We start from the raw sequence: 20,976 nt of genomic DNA, 5'->3' as shown, positions 1-20,976 counted from the left end.
ATTTGAAAAGACTGCAGGCTCAACAGCAATTTCCAACCCAATCTCAAGATTGACAGAAGCTTACATGCACCATTTTCACTCCTGAATACTCTTTTTATCTCATGAAAATCACTAATAATCCTACAATTTATGCAGGGAGGTAGAGCTGAGCCAGGAATAAAAATGTTCTAACTTCGGTGAGAGGACAAAGTATGAAAGATAAAGGTGCTGGGACAGGTAAAGGATTCGGAGGGGATGAAAGAGCCTTACTGTGCGATATATAGAGTATTGACAAGTGTATGAACATGTTTGATCTAGGAAAGAGAGCCCACACGCTGTGCGCTGCTCCCCTGAAATTTCTACAAAACCACAAGGGTATCTTTGTTAGATCAAACAGACCATGTTCCACTCCCACATTAGCTCTCTACGGTACTGACAGAATTTTTGTTTTCACTTCACCCGTGTTGAGAAAAACTTGGTTCATTATGGGTTGAAAACCCAAACAGACATCGTACTTTGTTTCATCTGTGCAGGTTGTGTGGAATGGAAAGACGTGATGTAGTGGGTCTGGTTTTGGTGCTCTCGTGTAGATTCAGCTGCTGTCATGTGAACCAGCTGGTCATGAGGCATGTATTTGTTCCTTTCCATGCATTCATCCGTCATTCTATCGGGGGGTGTAAAAATTCTGTTCTATGGTCGAAGCAAATCAGCAGATTACAACACAAAACTCAACAGTAGTATAAACAGTAGTAGAAAAACATTAAGTGTTTTAGCCAGTGGTGTAGCGAAGGATGTATGCAGGTATTCTGGGTATACCCTCCTCATTTTCTGGCCTTTTGCAGTTTATCTACCTATAAGCAAAAAAGCCTTCAGTCTCATAGGTGTCATATCATTTTTTTGTCTGCAAAAGGCTGTTTTCAGAAACAAAAGCAACTGTACGCTACACGCCCAGCACCGAACAGCAGGCAGACAAAGCAGGTGAACATAGTGGAGCATTTATCAACTAAAGAGTCAGGGATTGGGCGGCACAGTGGTGCAGTGGTTAGCATTGTTGCTTCAGAGCAAGGAGGTTCCTGGATCAAACCCAGGGTGGAGGAACTCCTCTGTATGGAGCTTGCATGTTCTTCCCATGTCAGCATGGGTTTTCTCTGGGTGCTATGGCTTTCTACCACAGTCCAAAGACATCCACAGTCCAGAAGACCTGCAGGCTAGGTGAATTGGTGACTCTAAATTGCCCGTAGGTGTGAATGTGAGCGTGAATGGTAGTCTGTCTCTATGTGTCAGCCCTGTGATAGTCCACCCCAATGTCAGCTAGGATAGGCTCCAGCCCCCTGGGACCCCCAGCAGGATAAGCAGTTACAAAAAATGAATGAATGAATGAGAGTCAGATATTTCCCTCAGGAGCTGGTGGAGACCAAAATCAGAGCCTAAAGGGGTGTGAATACTGGACTTATTAAACCAGGTAGCCAGGACATGACTCTAAATGAAGGCTGATGTTTCTTCGTATCTGCTGAATGTGTAGAGAGGCAACTGATGGCTAACATGTTAGCCATATCAAACTAAAAGGAGATAATGAGTCAGTGATGTGTTTACAGCTCGTTTCCACAATTGCAGGTTTAATGGTGAGAATGGCATCTATTATGTAAAAAATGGACGCCTACATGGCTAAAATTATTAATAGTGGGAGTAGAACGTGAGCTTGAACAGATTGAATTCTCTGTGAGGATCAAGTGCAGCATGACGAATATCCATTGTAGTCATGATGAGCTTTGTAACACCGGCCTTGCTGGTGTTATGTTTTTTTTTAGCTTGTGCCTTGCGTGTGGGAAGACCTCTCAGAGCAAACTGGAAAAATGTAATGGTCAAGCTGAAACCTTGACTCAGAAACCTAATCTTTGCTTGAACAGGGTTCTGTCTGACCTTTGAAATTAGCCTAAGTAACTTCAGAGTTTGATTTCCCTCATGTTCAGTACACTTCATATGAGCTGTGGTACATGAAGTTTTTCATACACTGATTCTAGTTTGGTCTACTTGGCTTAAGTTTGTCTTACCCAGTGTCTGTATTATGTAACAGAACTTTTCAAAAGATTTTCCGAAAGTAGTTTGACAAGTCATTTTTCTGTCTGGTTATTGAAAAGGTCAAACACAGAGGCTTGATCACAAGGCTTTGGCACAGTGCTGACCCGCTATAATAAATCTGTAGTTGTCCACACTGAGGAAACAAGGGCTGCGTTTGCTGCCTTTTTTTCCATTCAGACTTGATTCTCCCAAAACTCGTATTTAGCTGGCTCGAGGTGGATGTGGATTCACTCTCCACTTTGTGCATTTAATCCTCATTTCCATCCTCTCACCTGACACCACCACCACCACCACCACATTAAAACACCCCCAAGCACGACATTCATTATTGAATACATTACTTGTTTTTACGGTGGAACTGAATCCTCAGCAGTGCAGATTGGCACAGTGTTCATAGTCATGAGTCATATGGAGGCGACTCAGGCGGGAGGGAGAACGAGAGGTGATATGAGGTATTCGCAAGTAGCCTTACTCGTGTGGAAGGTACTGAATTGAGCCTAACTTACTTGTACATGTCAGTGAATGTCTCAATAAATCCACATTAGACCAAGTGAAACATGCATTTCATATGATTTTGTCACCTCATAAGATGATTTAGGTTTTTAGCTACAACTTCACACAATTTTCTTTACCGTGGGTGCTTTATAAGCGTTAAGGACATTTTGCTATTTTTCAACTATTTGGTATTTTTCCCATATTCGTTTTGGCCATTCTGATTACTGGGTTATAATAACTTAACAAGCTTAACTTAACATAAAAAGAAGCCGCACAAGCCTCTGAAAGACTTCCAAATTAAATCAAATTTTATGTAAATCGTTTCAAATGTCTCTGAGTGTGACAGAAAATAAACATAGAAAGTAGCCTCCTGGATTAGCTATTAAAGCTTTAGCTGCTGTCTGCATGTGAGGCTGTGGGTTTATGGCAAGCCCTTTTAACATTTAATCAGTTGCAGTACTAGCAGTTGTAGATATCAGTTGTTTTTTGACTTGTTAGGATTCCAAGCCAACATATCTGTATGCAATTGTGACCAGAAGTAATTCTATTTAAAGAATTGATTTCTCATTGGGCAAAATATTAATTCTTGATTTCTTAAAAGTGGAAATGTTCTTTGTAAAGATCTGTAACTTAATTACAACTAATCAACTTTTTTCCATTGACTTTTATTCAAACTGAATTACAGATCTCTGTAATTTCAGTTTTGAAATCAGATTTGACCTGTTACAATTTCAGGTCGATATATCCATAATGTAATTTTGACTTTGCATATCTATAATTCAGTTCTCACTAATGAAAATGTTAATTGTTGATTTACTAGTGGCAATGTTCATTGTAGATATCTACTGTTCTTACATTATGGCTATCATAAATTGAATTGTAGATTTCTACAATTCGATTCTGACTAGTCAAAATTACATTATTGGTGTGTCAACGTGGAGTTGTAACTAATAAGAATGTAATTTCAGATATCTAAAATACAGTTGTAACCAGTGGAAATAATATTCATACTACTAACAGTTATATTCAAAATATCTGAAATTCCTTTTATAACTACTTAGAATTGAATTCTAGTTATGAAAGTGAAATTTCTATTAGTCAAAAATGTCATTGTACCTTTAGCGACTTACATACATATTGTGCTAATTTTGGCTACATATCCAAAGTTGACCAATGGCATTTTGGTACATTAATAATTTGACACCTACATATTCAATAGAGTTTGATGATATGTCGGACATATCAGAGATGCAGTTGCTGGCTGATATCTTAAATGGGAAATTACATTTCCACGAGTCACAGTGTAGGCCTAATCATTATTCTTACTTGTTAAATGGGAATTACTGGTAACTAAGGATATCTGTGTATCAGTTTTGACTGGGTAAAACGGAATTTTTACATGTAAAAAACATATTTGTTACATGTCAAAATTGTTTTACAGATCTCTTAAATTAACACTTCCACTAGTGAAAGCAGTGAAAGCAGTTCTGTGAGAAGTAGTGGTTTGAGTAAAATGCTAATGTTAGAATGCTAACATGCCCACATGTTGATACGATAATGTTAAGCAGTTTATGTCTAACATGGACGCTATTTTAGCTTAGCGTATTAGCATGCTAACATATGCTTATTAGCACTAAACACAAAGTTCAGCTAAGGCTGATGTAAGGCATGAAAATTATGGGATTATTGCATTTTATCCTGTGGGAACCATGGCACTATCTTGAAAAATTTCAAGGCAAATCATCTATCGACAGTCACTCTGGACCAAAGTGGTTGACCAACTGAACAACATTGCCATTTCTAGAGCTACACTGCTAGCACCGCTGACAAAACATTTGTTTGGTAAGCTTAAGTTTTTTAGACTATGTTATATAATGTTTAAACAGCATTCATGTTACTATGTTTCAGTGTGAAGCAGTTCTTAACTACAGTAGGCTTAATATTGGAATACAGTCATTAAAATGCTGCCAAAACAATGTTACTTAGATGTCTAAAACATTTAAACTTAAATTTAGCCTGCTTTAACCTTGACATCCAGCTTTTTATTTTCAGGTCACTAACTGGATGCTTACAACAGGGGTGTCCAAAATATTTGGAATGGGGGGCGGATTATATAATGTGAAAATACCTCAGGGCCAGCTGCTTTTCACATCAAATTGGTTACTAAAACAAACAATCAAACACTCAAACAAATGAGACAGATCATCTTTCAGTGAAAATGTATTCAACTCTCCTGAAAGCGGCGGCCCTCGCTGTCAACTTTACGCATCATTTCTGTGGCCGTATCTCCTAACAGGAAATGACTGCTGTTGTGTAATCGCTCTGTTTGCTTGTTTACCATCTGTTTAAGAATACACATTAGCTCCACCTCTGTAGCTCCTATTTGATGAATGTCTAGAAACTGGGTGATAGTCCAACCATTTTGAGGAGAAGGAAAACTGCAAAGCAATATAGCTTGATAAACCAATATCATGTATATAGTATATTTTGAAAGTCAAGCGGAGAGCTGTTTAAAGTTGGTCAGCAGGCCACGATTGGCCTCGGGCCAGACTTTGGACATATGTGTCTTATAAGGTGACTTAACAACAGTTCTTGAGTGCAGTGAAAGTGGTTATGAAACATTTCCTAATGGTTCTAACTTTTATGGTATAGAATGGGACAATCATGACTGAATAGGACTCCTTGAGCTAAGACCTAATTTCTCTTTTGGCAAACTCTTGTTGAGCTTTGTTGTGACAGAATGAGTGTTGATATTTAAGTGTTTGAGAGTTCACATCCCCTTGAGAAACGCTGGTATTCACTGAATCCCACACTAGGCACTATGTGTATACAACAGTGTATTCTGTATGATGTGTTCAGGGATCTAGGGAAAACTTGGAGTTCCTCCATGGATTGCATTCCTGGGGGAAATACACAGTGAAGAGCCCTTCCAAGTTGCATTTCCTGGAAATTTCTAAGATATACAACAGTCATCATACATAGTGTATTTAGCTAAGTGAGTCCACGCCAACACTAACCACATCCACTGACACACAAATACACAGGTTTGACCATGGGAGCAGAAACTGGTCTGCATTTTAATTGCAGAGACGAGGACACTGTGGCCTGTCCATTACAATCAATGATCACATTATATTCTATGCAACAATAAAGAGTCACAAATAAACATCTGCTTCCCACATTATATCACACAAACATAAGCTATGTAAGCTGGGGAGATAGTACTAAAATGATATACAATAGGTCTGTGTTATGTTTTGGTTACCAACATGTTTGTACAGTACAAAGGCCTTTGGTTGTTTGACTTTTGGAGAAACAGGTTACAATGTTGTTTTGCTGTACATTGATGTCATCACATGAGTTTATATTTAGTTTCAAGGCACATAGATAAAAGTAACTGCACATAAAAGTATCCATGGCTGTACACTGTCAGAAACAAGCATGTAAGTTATGACCAGCCTGGCTAAAATGTGGCTCAATCAAGATTCTCATCTGTAGTGTTGAAACCTACATACAGTTTTATTTCTTTGAGATCAACTGGTATTTGCTGCTGATCATAACTTAAAAAGCTACAAAGTTGCACCTGCTGTTGCTAAAGCTGAACCCAAACTCAAGCACATCTCTGTACCTTTTTTTCTGATGGTGTTCCTAGCAAAAAAAAGTGGCCACCCAGTAAGTGTGTAACACTGGTTTTGGTTAATGAGGAGACACATAAAATGGGATACGCAATCTTCCCCATGCAAGAACAAGCAGAGGATACCACAAATACATAGAGTTAATATTGAACAGTGCATCCTCAGGAGTACACGTTCTAGCCCTTCGCAAATGAACTTGTGTTTCCGAAAAAAGAAACTTGAGCACAAGAAGGCAGAGGTTTCCCATTCCCCTGCTTCTTCCTCTCATCTGTACACTATACAGTGGCAGGAACCAGACAGAAATACGGACAAATGTCCTTTTCACATTTGGCAGTTAATTGTGCCTGGTGAACAAAGAGCCATGTCGACCCAAATTACTTTTCCAGAATATGACCTCATTTTCAGAGAGATAATTAGGTGTGGATTTCACAAAATGACAACCGCCACCATCTCATTTCCTCAGCTGTCCTTTTAGCGCTACATTTACACTGGTTTTGGCACAAACCTTGTTATCAACATCTAATAAACATCAGAATGGTCCATTAAGTACATTAAGTCCATTAAGTATGTCCAAATAGCCAGCGGCAACAACAGGCATAGTGTGTTTCCTTCAGTATGGTTCAGTTCATTTCAGCTCAGTTGAGTTTGGGTTGGTGTCGGCTCATATTATTCTGCACCAGCTGTGCATGCAAAAGAAAGAGAGAGAGAGAGAAGGATAGAAGGACAGAGCAAAAGTAATTAACTGTGGATGATGAGATAATAGTTTTTGCACTTCAGGCTTGAAGGCGCTAAATACCTTAACAGCAATGGGTGAGATTGTCAAATGAGTTTCTTGCTGTGATACACATTTGGCAGAATATTGGCAGATATACAAAAAGATACAACATGTTTCATTCACAGGTTTCTTTACGTGTAATAATCGAGTTGCAATCCAAACATGTTTCTGGTACTGGGTATCACTCACATTCAGCCTTTGGTCTTGGCATGTTATGTTTCACACAGTTACACAAACACAGTCTAGGTCAGTATGACTCCTTGATGCGGAATTGGTCACCCTCATCACCTTCTGCATTACTCAGACAACTTACGTCTGTGTGACGCATTGAGAGCAACATGGCTAGAGAGTGTAGTTTCTTGTATTCTTATACATCATATGAAACTGTACCTACATGCATGCCTTCAAATGTCTATGACTGTGAGTATTTTGACCTGTGAATGAAGATGGGACTGACCCTGCTGCAAATACTACAACTAGCAGTGACAGCAGCGAGAAAGAATACCATGCCAAATTATTTTCTGCCGTAACCTCCCAGGACAAGCCCTGTCTGGACCTTCATCTCTTTGATTGCACTGATTGATGGCTTATGACTTGACTGATACACTGGGACGAAGTGAATCTGACACTGCAGCATGTGGTGGACGACCTTATTGCTATAGAGGCTTGCAGTTATTTGACAAATCTCCTGGCAACCAGGTGTGGCTCAATCATGGAGGCGCGTTGGAAAAGCCACTGTGCACAAACAGGTTGATAGCTGAAACGGAAATAGGTATCTGCTATGGATGTGGGCTCATTCAGTCAGTATTAATGGAGTGATAAGGTTTAGGTCACTGTGACAAGGTCTTTTGTTGTAGCGTTGTACTTAGGAAACGGTAGCTTAGTGGAGTTAATCTCTATAAACAGATATATGCATATATGCAGAATCTGTAGGCAATGGGACAAGATTTTCTTATCAAAAGCATTTGTGGTTTGTGATTGTACTCAGAGTAGTACTGATCTATCATGTTGTATCACGTCACAAGTTGGCCGAAATGTAATCATGTATATGCAGATTTCTGTGTTTAGAGACTAGCTGAAATGAGTGGCGCATGGAAGAGTTTTGTCCCGGATATTTCCTTGCTACACTGGATCCTCCGAAATATCACCTGTTGCCCCCCAGAAGCTTTATCGTCATCAGTTGATAGCCAGTGCGTTCCAAGATTAAGTGGTGTCAGCCCAGCTTAGCAAACAGCTATTGGTTTAGCCAGCTAATTTACTAGCAAGCCAATTTATAAAAGCTGATGATCCTGACAAATGGTATAAGTTTAAGTTCAAGGTTGCTAAACATATATATTCATTGGAGCTATTTCAATGTAAATAAGTGAACAGACATTCCAATTTACTAACTAACTAACTTGCCTAAAGCCATGCTAGTGGATGCGTGGCTGTACTTGAGCTCAGTGCTAACATCGGCATGCTAACATGCTGGTATTTAACAGGTATGATGTTTGGTTCCATGCCATTTTACAACGATTCATAATTCTGCTGACCCAGTTGTCTGAAAAACTGTCCCAATAGACTGAAAGGCCCAAAAAGAAGTACATGGCTAACTGTTATGCAAAATGATGTCATCGGACCTTCCTACTTATGCGAAGGCATGACCTGCCTTACTCTGCCTGTGATTGGCTTACCCTGATATTCTACTACTAACCTTAACCAAATCTCATTCGTCATGCCTAGTCATGCCATGCCTAACCTAACCAACCCAACCAATCGATGCAACATACTAGCCAGTCAGAGAATAGAATAGAATAGTCAGAAAAGGGTGGGTAATGTCTTCACAATTGTTGGAAGGTCCTTTTCATTCTGCATAATGAGTGTGTAAACTACTTTCAGAGAAACAACCCTTTAGAGCAATGCACATTTGTTTTTGGGATAACAGACTATTGGACAAATGGCCTTATGGTCCGATGGGACATTTTTGGACTATTGGGGCTTCTGAGTCATGAGCTGTCAGAATTATGGGCATTCCCCTACTGGCTTGTTTAGCTGTTAGCATGCTAACAGTTCCTAAAAAACTACACAAAGTACAGCTGAGGCTAATCGGAATGTGATTAGTTTTGCAGGTATTTGGTCTTAAATTAAAAATTGGACCTTATGATAATGCAAGATGTAATGTTAAGAGATCACCAAATTTATTACAATTCAATGACCATGAATATCTGTACCAATTCTACTGATTGACTGATTGATTATTCCATTAATCAGTCTGGCATCCTGTCCGTCTTCTGTCTCTCAGGATTCTGCTAATTATAAATAGTGCAGGAATGTACTGCAGATGTATGCACATTTATCTATAGCTGCTGCCTGCTAATCGTTTCCATCCAATGTAATGAAGGCCACTGAGAGATGCAAGATACACTGATTCAAGGTCACTTGACAGGTTAAAACTACATTATATGTGGCATTTGGTATACAATATGTGAGCATACAATTCATATTTTAACAGTAAGTGGCCTTGGTGGGAATGTCATGACTAAGTTCACACTAAATCCATGTTTTTAATTAGCATTAATGTGGGCATTTAACAGGTTCAGAGGTTCTGATAAAAGATACGATCCAGTTGCATCCTGGGAAATGTAGGATCCATAGTTTTTAGAGCTTGACCCATACCACCTGTTGCCTCGATTTTTACCATCCTTTTAAAAATCTTTAAACTGTATATTTGATATATTGATACATATGAGTAAAGTTATAACTTAACAAATACAATCAGACTTTCTGAGCCATTGTTGCACAAGAGCTGGTAACATCTAAAGTGGCTGTTAAAAGGCTTATAATAACAATTTATAGAGTTTTTATATATGTGTTTAAAGTTATGTCTCTATTTTTCTATCTCTCTTCATCACTCACCTCACAAACACACACACACACACTGCTCTCTTCCTGTCAGCTGTATCCATCCACCCTACGAAAATCTGTCAAGTTTTGCCTCCATGTGTTCCATCTCCTTCTCTCTGTGTCTCCTTATATCCTGCCTTTTTCTCCCTGTTAGACTACATGACACATTTTTCTGCCTTCTGTGAAACTGAGGCATTCTTGCAAGCGCACACTGGCTGAACCAAATGTGAAGCCGAGGGCAGTGACCACATTTCAGCATGAACTCAGTAGGAAATCTTACATTGTCAAAACACAGCACTTTACAAGTAGAAATGGGCTCTTTACAATGGCACCACTGGCACAGGGAGAAATATTAAGACCAGGCAAAGTCATATAGAGTATAAGTATAAAGTACATATGATGGATTCACACACGTAGCTTCAGAGCTGTCCATGATGAATTACAAGAACACAGAACTTTACAGCAGGGAATGCCTTTGAAATTCATGTGGGTTAGGACACAGAGTCATCATCCATGTCAGGAACTTTCCCCCAGAGGTTGACAGAAAGCCATTTTGTATATACAAAGTCAAGCTGTTTTATAAATGGCAAGGTCAGAGTGGCCGCCAAGATGTTTTTCCATCCTTCTACTTAATCAATAATCCAGAATGTCTGATTTGAGAGTTTACAGATCAATGCTGCTCCTCCCGCAAGGTGCCAGCAAGAGAGAGGAAGGAGCATCCTCCGGTTTTCGGTAAATAAGATGTCATGTTGACATTAATCAGCTGGTATGAATAAAACATAGCCATGAAGCTTTTCACCTTTGACTTGTGGTTTCAGAGTTTTGTCTTTCAAAGTCTATAGTATTACAGTGTTGGCTGATCTCCACTGAAACATTTGGCTGACTTCTTCAGCAGTATTTCCACACTCAAATCAATGCAGACCCTTTATAGCTCTCAAAACACTCCGTCAAGGTGAGCTGGAGGGTGCTCTATCCTTTTAGATCTCTCTTTACCATGGGTGAATTACCCCCAGTATTTCTCCAGTGGGTCCACAGCAGTCCATTCTCAGATCCTGCACTCCTGTTTTTCAATTTTGGTTCAGTCTGCATGACTTTTTACAACTCAAGGAACCTCAATGCTGGCAAGCTTACAGAGCACTCTAATTTATGTTTGATTTCAACATCACTTGTTTCTGCTGTGCTGAAAATCACTTCAGGCGAGAAACATTTTTGCTCCGCCTCAGGGCAAACCAGCCCAAGTTGCCTCGTTAACCCAAATATCAAGAGTTTTGAGCTGAAGTCAGTGTACTTTCCCTGACCTCTGCAAACCCTTACGAAATTGTTTGTTTTTCACTTAGACTTTGTTCATGTGTCGATGTCCATGAGCAACAGCTATTACATCATCCTCCTGCCCCCGCGTCTTTGAACAAGGGTCAATGGCAGTGTACTGGTAGCTCATCAGTCTGGAAGCGCCACTGCTGAGTCTCTTAGGCCTCCCTGGATGTGACTGCAGCTCAGATGCTGGTCTGCAGTTCACCATTGAGCAGGGCAGCATTGTGAGTCTCCAAGTTGGCGCTGATGATCATAGCATCGTTAACCATCCTGCTCCTGTCTGCCCTGCTGTCACTGCGCTCTATCTCATCCAGGCCTGCCACCTTTTTTAGGCACAGGACGTTCTGAAAGCTCTTCTTGAAGTTGTCCGACAGGAAAGCGTAAAGGATGGGGTTAGCGCAGCTGTTGGCGTAGCCGAGCACCACTACAAAGTCGAAGGTGCTCTTCACAGCAGAGGTGGGGTTGATAGAGCTGGTGACGGAGGTGACGTTGAATATGTAGAAAGGCAGCCAACAGAGGACGAACACCGCCACCACGATGGACACCATCCTCGTCACCTTGCGCTCAGAGCGCTTGCGCTTGGTGGAACCCACTCGCATGCCGGACGACTTTACCTGGCAAAAGAAATGGACTGTCAGTGACTTAAAATTACTTAGATATAAAAGCACAATGTTCACACTATGCCACAAAGAAATATCTTAAAGTAAAGGTTTGACATTTTGGGCTTCATCTTGGCTTAGCATAAAGACAGAACGCAGCCTGGCTTTTTCCAAAGTTAAAATCTGTTCCCAAAACACCAACTTGTGTTTTTATGTAAGTTTATGTGCTTGACTATTTCTTGTCTGGGGGATGTGACTTTAACAAACAAGACATAACATGTAAATTAGTGAGATTTACGGATGCTGATCCTTATGCCAAGCTGAGCCAACTGGCTGCTGACTTTTGCTTCAAATTTATTAGACAGTGGCATTCTCATCCTTGGCAAGAAATCGCATGTGTATTTGTCAAAATGTCTAGCTCTTCTTTTACAAGCCTTGGAAACAGATTATAAAATTGTCTCTCTTAAGATTTTCAAAGCTTGAATGTTTGAATGCTAGCGAGCTCCTGCCCTGTAGGAACAAGCCAAATGGCTCTCAAAGGGAACCCATTTTAGTCACTCAGGCATTCATAAAGTTTGCAAAAGGAACAACTATTGAAAAGAAATTTCACCAGATGGTAGATGTGCTTTTAGTGACTAACAAGACGGCAAAATATTGTCAGGTTTGTAATGTTTGAAGAACATGATTTAGCTCTATTAAAGTCCATACAAACCATCCAGGAGGGTGTAGATGGTGTGGTGCAATTAGTCTTGCCGTCTGTGGCCATAAACTAAACCTTCAATAGCATTGATTAAAACAATGGTCTTGTTTATATTGCTTCTGGCAGCCACACTCTGTCAGAGTAAATCATTTTTATGTTCTTTTAAACCCACCTGGCAAACTTTTTCCACCTCTGTTTGAGACAATTTCCAACCACCTGCTGTATTTTTTAAATTATTCCCATTAGAAATTAAATGAATGCCTGTGAAAGTACGAATTTTCAATTTCCCTAGCTAGCCTGGACAGCCCTCCGGGGCTAGCTAGCTTGCGTTCGCAACAACTCTGGTGTTCTATTGTTATTGTAAGTTATTATTAATCTAAGCATCTTTAATCATGATTTAGTTTTTTATTTATTTGATTTTACAGGGAAGATGCAATTTAACATAGTTCCAGTACAGAGCATTAAACTGATTTGCTGTTGAGAGAGTTTATAGGTGATGCTAATTTTTTACTCTTGTCCTCAGTTGGGCTTTTACATCTGCTATCTAATTTTAAATATATAGCTTTCAGTGTAAAAAAAAAAACACAATACAAGGGAGACCAGGGATGGTTGTAACAGCACCACTTTCACCAAGAAGGGATAACCTATGAGTCATAGTAGATTATTTTATTGCATGACCACTTCCTTCCAAACATACATGTGACATTTCATAGTTGCGTTAAGAAGTCTGCAGATTTTACAGCCAACACACTGATGTTCAGGTGTGAAAGACAGTAAGGTCTGTCTCCAAATAATACTCAGTCTGCCATGTGACACTGAGCAAACACTGCAAGAAATTACAAAACCTCAGAGGAAGAGGATCAGCACAGCTGCCCTGTGTGGGCTATCACAGCAATCAAAAAGTCTTCAATGCAAGCGAAGAGATGTCTTGGCTGGTTACTTAACTGAGACAGCTCACTTGTATTTTGGACCCACTCCACGTGAAGTACTAAGCATCTGACAGGTACAGCTTAGTAACTCAGACCTTAGCAGGACTTGATTATTATTGGATGTATGAGTTTTTTACGTGCAATTGTTGTTGTTTTTAATTCAATTCTTATTGTTACAACTTACCCCAGTAGTGGGGCAGGTCAACACATTCTCACTCTGACCTTGTCACATATTGACTTTTTGGTCATGGACTTTCCACGTCCACATACAACGTGCAAGGTACCCTGGGTGTGTTGGTTGTTGATGTTCTGGGACACATTTTTTCATTGGTTTCTGACACCGCAAGTCACTGCCCAAGCACCAGATTTCGACAACTTCGGAGTGAGACCGGGCTTGGCAGGTTATTACAATAGACCTCCTTGTATTGGACATCAGTTACTGAGTTATGTGATGCAGAAGTTGGCAATGTTGCTATTTGTGGTGAAACAATTAGGGTACTTTGTGTCAAAATTTGAGAATTCTAACGCAAAAATTCAGCAAGTTATAGGTGCTGAGACAAAAAGTGTTAAACCCATTCCCAGTCTCACATACTATGAAGACGGAAATACAATAAAATACACATCATTCAATACCCATACCATAATACGCTAATACACATACATTATAAAGCAATACACCTTGGTAATCGACATTACAATTAGCTGAAAATTGGCAGCCTACAGTTCTGATTTGATTTTAACCAGCACTTAGCCTTTACTGTAAATTATTTTATATTTGTAATTAATTTAATTTCAGTTGGTAATGTGTTTTGGAGTTGACAGCCCTTTATGGAGAAAGCTGACTGACCAGTTTCAGCTCTACAGTGTGGTATTTTACAGTCGTCTTTCACCATGCACCTAGCTAGCTAGCACAAATAACTTGATGTATCATGCACATGCACTGTCCTTGGCTTCTTTCATGAGATAGTTTACTGTGCTGTGGCAAAAGCCATTGTTCATTTCAGGATTGTCAAGGGATTTTGTCTGAATCTACAAAATACCTCCACAGTCTTGGTGACGGTTGGATACCTGTTCAACATTCTAGTCCTGTAGCCAGTGATGAAAATATCTTGTCACTGAACTTTGAGCACAGTGGAAAAGCAGAAACAGAAAATGATTGCATTATAATTTCCCACATGGGGAGGCAGGCTCTCACCTTGACTATAATGAGCAGGTAGCACAGACATATGACTGCCAGTGGCAGGAAGAATCCTATGAAGAAGGTGTAGATTATGAAGGCTGTGTAGTAGACATCCTGGGGCTCCGGCCACACGATCCCACACACTGGCACCTTATCAAGGCCGCTGAAGATCATAGTAGGCAAGATGACTAACAGGGACACACCCCATACTGTCAGGTTAATTAGCTTGGCCACACGGGGCTTGCGCCATTTTGTGGATTTAATAGGGTGGACCACAGCCAGGTATCGATCGATGCTCATCACCATCAGACAGAAGATGCTGGTGAACTGATTAAGAGAGTCTGGGAGGGCGTAGAGGGGAAACAGTGGAGAAAGAAAAGTAAAATGAGGATATGTATCAAGTAACAGCATCAGTAATTGTTAATGCTTGCTCTTTTTTTATTAAAGCAGGAGGTGTCTAAAGTGAGATAAAGGCTGTTAGTAAGATAGCCAGGATGGCAAGCACTGTTTGAACTGCAGCTGCAGTCTAAAGTCTCCTTTAAGACATCCAAGTGTCTGAGGTTTTGAACAAACACTCTCTAATATGCAACTGAAGTCTTCACATTTAAAAAAGCACAGATGTTAATCTGGGTTTAAATTGCTACCACAGCAGCAGTGATAACAGGATAATTTTCTCTCTTGAGAAAGCCAAAAGTGTTTTGTTTTTTTTTTTGCCTGGTAAAATGGCAACAACTTTCTCAAGTGGACCATAAACCTTCTATTACACCATTAGCTCCACACCTACCAACAGTCATGATCACCCTGCACAGCACCTCCCCAAAGGGCCAGTGCACCAGCGCCAGCTGCAGGGCGATGAACGGCAGGCTCATCATGCACAGGACGTCTGCCACCGCCAGGTTCAGGATGTAGATGTTCGTCACTGTTTTCATTTTGGCATAGCGCAGGATGACATATATAACCAGGGCGTTGCCGCACAGCCCCACGGTGCATACTATGAAATAGATGAAGGTGATGACCATGGAGCTGGTCTTGTCCTGGTGAGGCTCCCTGGTTTCGGTGATGTTCAGGTCCAGGTCGGACTCATTCCCCTGGATGTAGCTGTCATACAGGAGGGGCTCAGGGATGGAGATGTTGGGGGGAGTCGGGAGAAAGGGCCACTGATCCAAGGCCATGATGACTGAGAGGGCTTTAGGCAGTGGTGTAGTGGTAGTTGATGAGGTAGGTGTACTACGCTCCTATATATTCCTTTTAGGCTGATAGGAGGGTATACTGTAATTGACCAGGAAAAGAAGTGGGTGTACCCCGTATACCTGCGTATACCCTCCACTACACCACTGGGTTTAGGGTATCTAAGGGCTCAGAGTGTCTAAAGATGGCAAGGGGTAAGAGGTAAAGGTCTGATTATGACTGAGTCAGCTTAAAAGCTTAAAAGCATTGGTTTTATGGTGCAAGGTTGTGGAAATAAGGGTAAAGGAACTTGAGGTGGTAAATTCTAAGATTAGCTTGGGAATTAAAGACTTCAGGGTCTAGGGATTTGGGGCTCTGGGGATCGGGATGACTGGGGATTTTCAATAATAAGGAACCACAAGTGTCACATCCCAGCTGTAGAGAAACAGTAATAGAGCAAGATAGATCTATGGAGAAAGAGACAACAGAGTGAAAGAACAGTAAGTTTGGTTAAAACTGAGAATACTTTTCTTTGACAAGTAGTAATAGTCCCTCAACATCCATGGCAACAGTTGCAAGGTTATTTTACATAACTGCTCTCACGTCTTCAATCAGAGATACATGTCAAATATTCTCTCTAAAGAATACTCCAGACATGTTTTTTTTGCATGTTTAGTTCTCATTATCCTCAACACGACTTATTCCCCTAGCGGCAAGCGTTTGGCAGACAGAGACATGAGGGAAGATGCCAAGATACAAAGTTCTAATTTGACATGATGTTCAGCTTTTGAAAAATTAATTTTGCCATTTTCTCACATAGTAAAAAAAGACAGAAAATCTGGGGTGGGTGAAAGGCAAAATACTGGAGCTACATCACTCCCTACACAACTCAACCCAAACACACACATCTTCTATGTCATGAAAATGTAGAGGCGTTAGTGACGACAAAACTCATCACAACTTCTACTTTAGAGACATTTTGTGTCAATGTCAAAAATTCAGCTGGATCTCATCTGCTCATATGCTCTCTTCTCACTTTCTAACACAGATTGGACTGTAATTCTTCCCAGTGTTACACTGACTAAGTCATCCAGGTCAGGTGTGTGCATATGTGAGCGTGTGCCTCCCCCCATGTATGCATACATGCAAAAAGGTACGCCTGAGCGAGAGCATGACAAAGTTACTGTGCTGCAGAAGACAAATGTTTATTCAATTGATCTTGGGGACAAACAGCTCCAGCACTGCAGCAGGATCACTCATTCTGCCCCTGCAGTGACAGCATCAGGGACATTTGTCCAGTTCTTGCTCTCATAATTTATCTGAATTACATGCGACTGGCACATGTGAGCCTACTTTGGACAGTCCACTTTTTGCAAATGAGGGATATTGTTGAGTAATTGTTGGGTACAATTACTTGTTTACCACAGAAAATCAGGGAACAGCATACTGGTGTCTGTGTGTGATTAATGTGTGGGCATGTAAAGGTTAAACGACAGAGAATTATGGTCATTTATATTAATCCACAGTGTTTTCCTTTTACTATTTTCTAAAATGTAAAAACTAGCCACAAATGCCCATCAGTAATTACCAGAGCCAATCTTTAATCTTTTTGTTTTATCTGCCCATCTGTCAAAAAACATCAAAGACTAAAACAATCATTCAGTTATCTTAATTATCACTAATTAGCTTTGTCAAACAATTTCAGCACAGTTAAAAATAGGAAAATCCAGCCATTGCTATTTCTCTAGTCATTGCCTTCTCAAACAGTGGAGGCTGGTCCATTTTTCACATGGCTGCACACATTAACCATCACTCTGTAACGGGAATATTTGACTCAGACAGCTGCAAGCGTGGCGATGACCTGCTCACCAACCTAAAGCATATTAGTACAATTCATTGCAGAATTTCAAAGGCCAAGATGACCTACAAGCTCTCTTACTTTTGAAGTTTTTGTGAGATTACATGTGACTCACTGCTTTCTCACAATTTAAAGGGATTTTACTGAAACCAAATAGGGCTGCATCTCACAATTATTTTCATTATCAGTTCATCTGCCCATTATTTTATGATTAATCAGTGGATCAACTTGTGAATAAAATGTCAGAAAAATAGTGAAATGGGAAATGTCCAGTATAATTTCCCAGAGCCCAAAGTGACATCTTTAATTAGGATATGTTCTTTTTTGCAACCAACAATCCAAATGTCCAAAGCTACTCAGTTTATTATCATTTATGACAAAGACAAGCATCAATTTCAAGCAAATGTTTGGCTTTTTTGCTCAAACAATTATAAAAAATGATTTTTCTATTATCAAAATAGTTGTTAGTTTTCTGTTGATCAACGAATCAACTAATCTTTGCAGCTCTAGACCCCAATAAAGTCCAATTTTAAGGTTATTATCATCAAGTTCTCCCTGGTGGTTCATTTGGTGACACCTAGTGAGCACAGGAATGGCGGACCCCGCCACTAACACTACAAAACCACTAGTGTGGATGTAATTAGATTGAATGATTATTAGTAAAAATATTACTGGCCATAATTATTATTAAAAGGGGTCCGATTTCATTAAAAAAAATGATTTTAAGTGTAAAATTCTAAAGACTCTCTATTGGTTGTTACAAACATATCGTTGGAGCTCCACACATACAGTGTGAGAGTGAGTGAATGAGAGAGCTACATGGAAAGTGCACAGAAAAGCACCAAAAATACATCCACTGATGAAAGGGTTTTTAGTGTTATTTACTGGCAGGGGGCAGGCTAATTACTGTGTAAGTGTCAAGCATGATAATTATATTAATAAAAGTTCTGGAGACCATTAAGATTCTTGCATAGGCAAAGTCTAATAGGCTCACATGGACCTCACAGAAAAGCATAAATCGCAGGTGCCAGGAGCTGCATTTCAGCTCAGCGCTGCTGACTGTGTGAATAGATGAGGTGCTGCCAGGGAAGCAGCAGAAGCTTGGCTTGATGCAGCCTCACACCAACCTGCAGGCTGTGTGTGATAAATGTCCAGCTCAACAGGAGACTTTCTTTCATTTACATTGAAGTGGAAACCCTTCTCCAACAGTGAGCAGGTTGCTTTATCTTTCTTCTCAAGGATACTTTGACATAAAATGACAAACCTTTGACCTTTTGACTGAAAGACAAACTCTCCCTGACATGTTTACAACCAACTCTCTCTGTTAAGTGACAAAACTCCGTATGTTTCTCCACTGTGGTGCACCTGTTCCAATTATTTTGGCTGTGCTGGGATGAAGAAGCATCTACCCCCTCTTATACCATCAGGCAGGACTAGATTCCACAGTGCGCATGAAGCACATGTTGACTTTATTTGGATTCGTTCATTATTTAATGCATTAAGGTGCCAAAAACGCAGTGAACTCTGCACCATGATTTGTGCGTCACGCAAAAAATGTGACTTTAAACAGACAAAACAGAGCTATGGAAGGATTGTAATAAAGTGCGCAAAAGCAAAGTCCACACAGACATGCAAATTAAATGAGCGCAATAAAAAACGAGCAAAAAAATTCAAAAGCATCACTTACTTTTAAATTGAAAATTGAAAACTTCATCTTCATATCAAGTCCATCGTGGCAAGGTGTCCTTCAGCAGATACTATATGGAGTCCAACGGCTCCGAAGCGGCGCTGACCTGCTGGAAAGCTGCATCCCGCCAGCCTCTCCATCCACCTGCTCCCAGAGTTATTACGCACGGCGCTGGCGTTCAAGCGCCCACGCGCCACTTTCGCCAGAGCTGCTGGTTATACCACGTCTCTCAGGTCATTTTATCTCCGAGGAATATCCCGCGTTTGTAAACCAAAACTTCGCAGATTGCGTCTTTGGAAAAAAAAAAAAAGCTGTGCGCTCACAGTGCGCTGCGTCCAACAAGAAAGTGTTGGCACTGAATCCCTCCGCGGTGAGTTAGTGAGAGCGGCAGGACGCACGACTGCACCGGAGAGAGACAGAGAGAGAGCAACAGTCTGAGCAGATCACAGATGAGTAGAAACGTTGAGCGCGTCACCCCGTGTGCGTCGCTGTCCCACGGCTTTCTAATTTGAAGTCATGTATAGCTGGCTCATGTTCTGGTGTCTTTTGTCATTAACACATCTATGTCGCTGCAAACTGTGTAGAGTCATACAGCAGACTGTTTCAAATGTGTTAAGATAAACCAAGAATTTTCACAGCAGCACTGTATCAGTGACAAATGTTGTTTTCGTGGCAATTTTAGATGCGTCTATCAAAAAGAAAACTACTGTATGCGCGCAGAGTAAATGCAGAGAAATAAAAGCCAAAGCTGCTCCACAGAATGATGCCCAATGTCGCCTCTTCAATCAGCATCCACTGAAATGATTTCAAGTGTTATCCCGGCCCACATGCAGATCACAGTCAATGGTGCACATTCTTGTCGGCCGACAGTGATGGCACTCGGATCTGAAGGATGAAGCCAGTCATCCAACAGCCCTCTTCTCTTCTTATAAAGGAGGAAGCAAGTGCAGATGGCGGGTATCTACCACGACCTCTCCATGAGAAAATGTTCTACCACTTATGTCAACATAGCAACACAGAAGTGCTGCTATTATTACGACCAGCTGTTATCAAAGATTAATAGTTCTATTTATGTCGTCCTAAAAAGACAGAAAGGGTTGAAGCTGCTCGGAGGGGGGTGCACCAGAAAAGAAGGGTTTTTGATATCCTGTTATGAAATCCTCTTCCATGTAAACCAGTGCGCATTCAGGAGCGTTCGGGTGTGTGTGTTTGCTGTGCTGTGATGAGGTCAGGAAGTCCTCTGGGTGAGTTCAGTGTTGTGTGTCACTGAGGGCCACATCTGACCTGCAAGTTCATTTTTTAATGATCAACGGAGCCAAAGTGGTTAAAGAAGCAATTTGAACATTATTCAAGGGTTGTATTGCTTATGTGCCTTGGCTGCCAACTTTTCAGTTCAGTTTGGAGTGAGATAGTAATGGGCTATTACTTAAGAATTTACATTGTCATAGTCAGGGTCGGTCATAACAGGATAACTTTTAAAATTTCAGCAAACCTTTAAAAAGAAAGATGTTATGAGAGTTTAAACATGATGTCTTTTTTGTGTTACAGTTTAATTTTCTAAAAAAGAAGAAAAACAAAGCACAGTAAATTGCCATGGTCACAGTCAGGGTCACAGTCACAGTGATGGCAGGATTTTTTTTTATAACAAATCCAATATGTGGAATTGTAGATGTTATAATGCAATTTGAGCTATCTTGCC

General features: G+C 40.5%; 1 protein-coding gene across 1 annotated transcript; it reads right to left on the bottom strand.

The window, feature by feature from the left end:
* Positions 1–5,598: 5,598 nt before the first annotated feature.
* On the bottom strand, positions 5,599–20,464 carry LOC117247299 (somatostatin receptor type 2-like). The gene is made up of 4 exons (XM_033611722.2): positions 19,278–20,464; positions 15,350–16,199; positions 14,581–14,906; positions 5,599–11,771 (listed from the first exon to the last, which is right to left on the bottom strand). The coding sequence occupies exons 2-4, from the start codon at positions 15,735–15,737 to the stop codon at positions 11,340–11,342; spliced, it is 1,146 nt and encodes a 381-aa protein (XP_033467613.1). The 5' UTR covers positions 15,738–16,199; positions 19,278–20,464; the 3' UTR covers positions 5,599–11,339.
* Between the last annotated feature and the right edge of the window lie 512 nt (positions 20,465–20,976).

This window comes from Epinephelus lanceolatus, chromosome 21, assembly GCF_041903045.1.
Source record: "Epinephelus lanceolatus isolate andai-2023 chromosome 21, ASM4190304v1, whole genome shotgun sequence".
NCBI classification, from domain to species: Eukaryota; Metazoa; Chordata; class Actinopteri; order Perciformes; family Serranidae; genus Epinephelus; species Epinephelus lanceolatus.
This window is presented reverse-complemented; position numbering and strand designations above follow the sequence as displayed.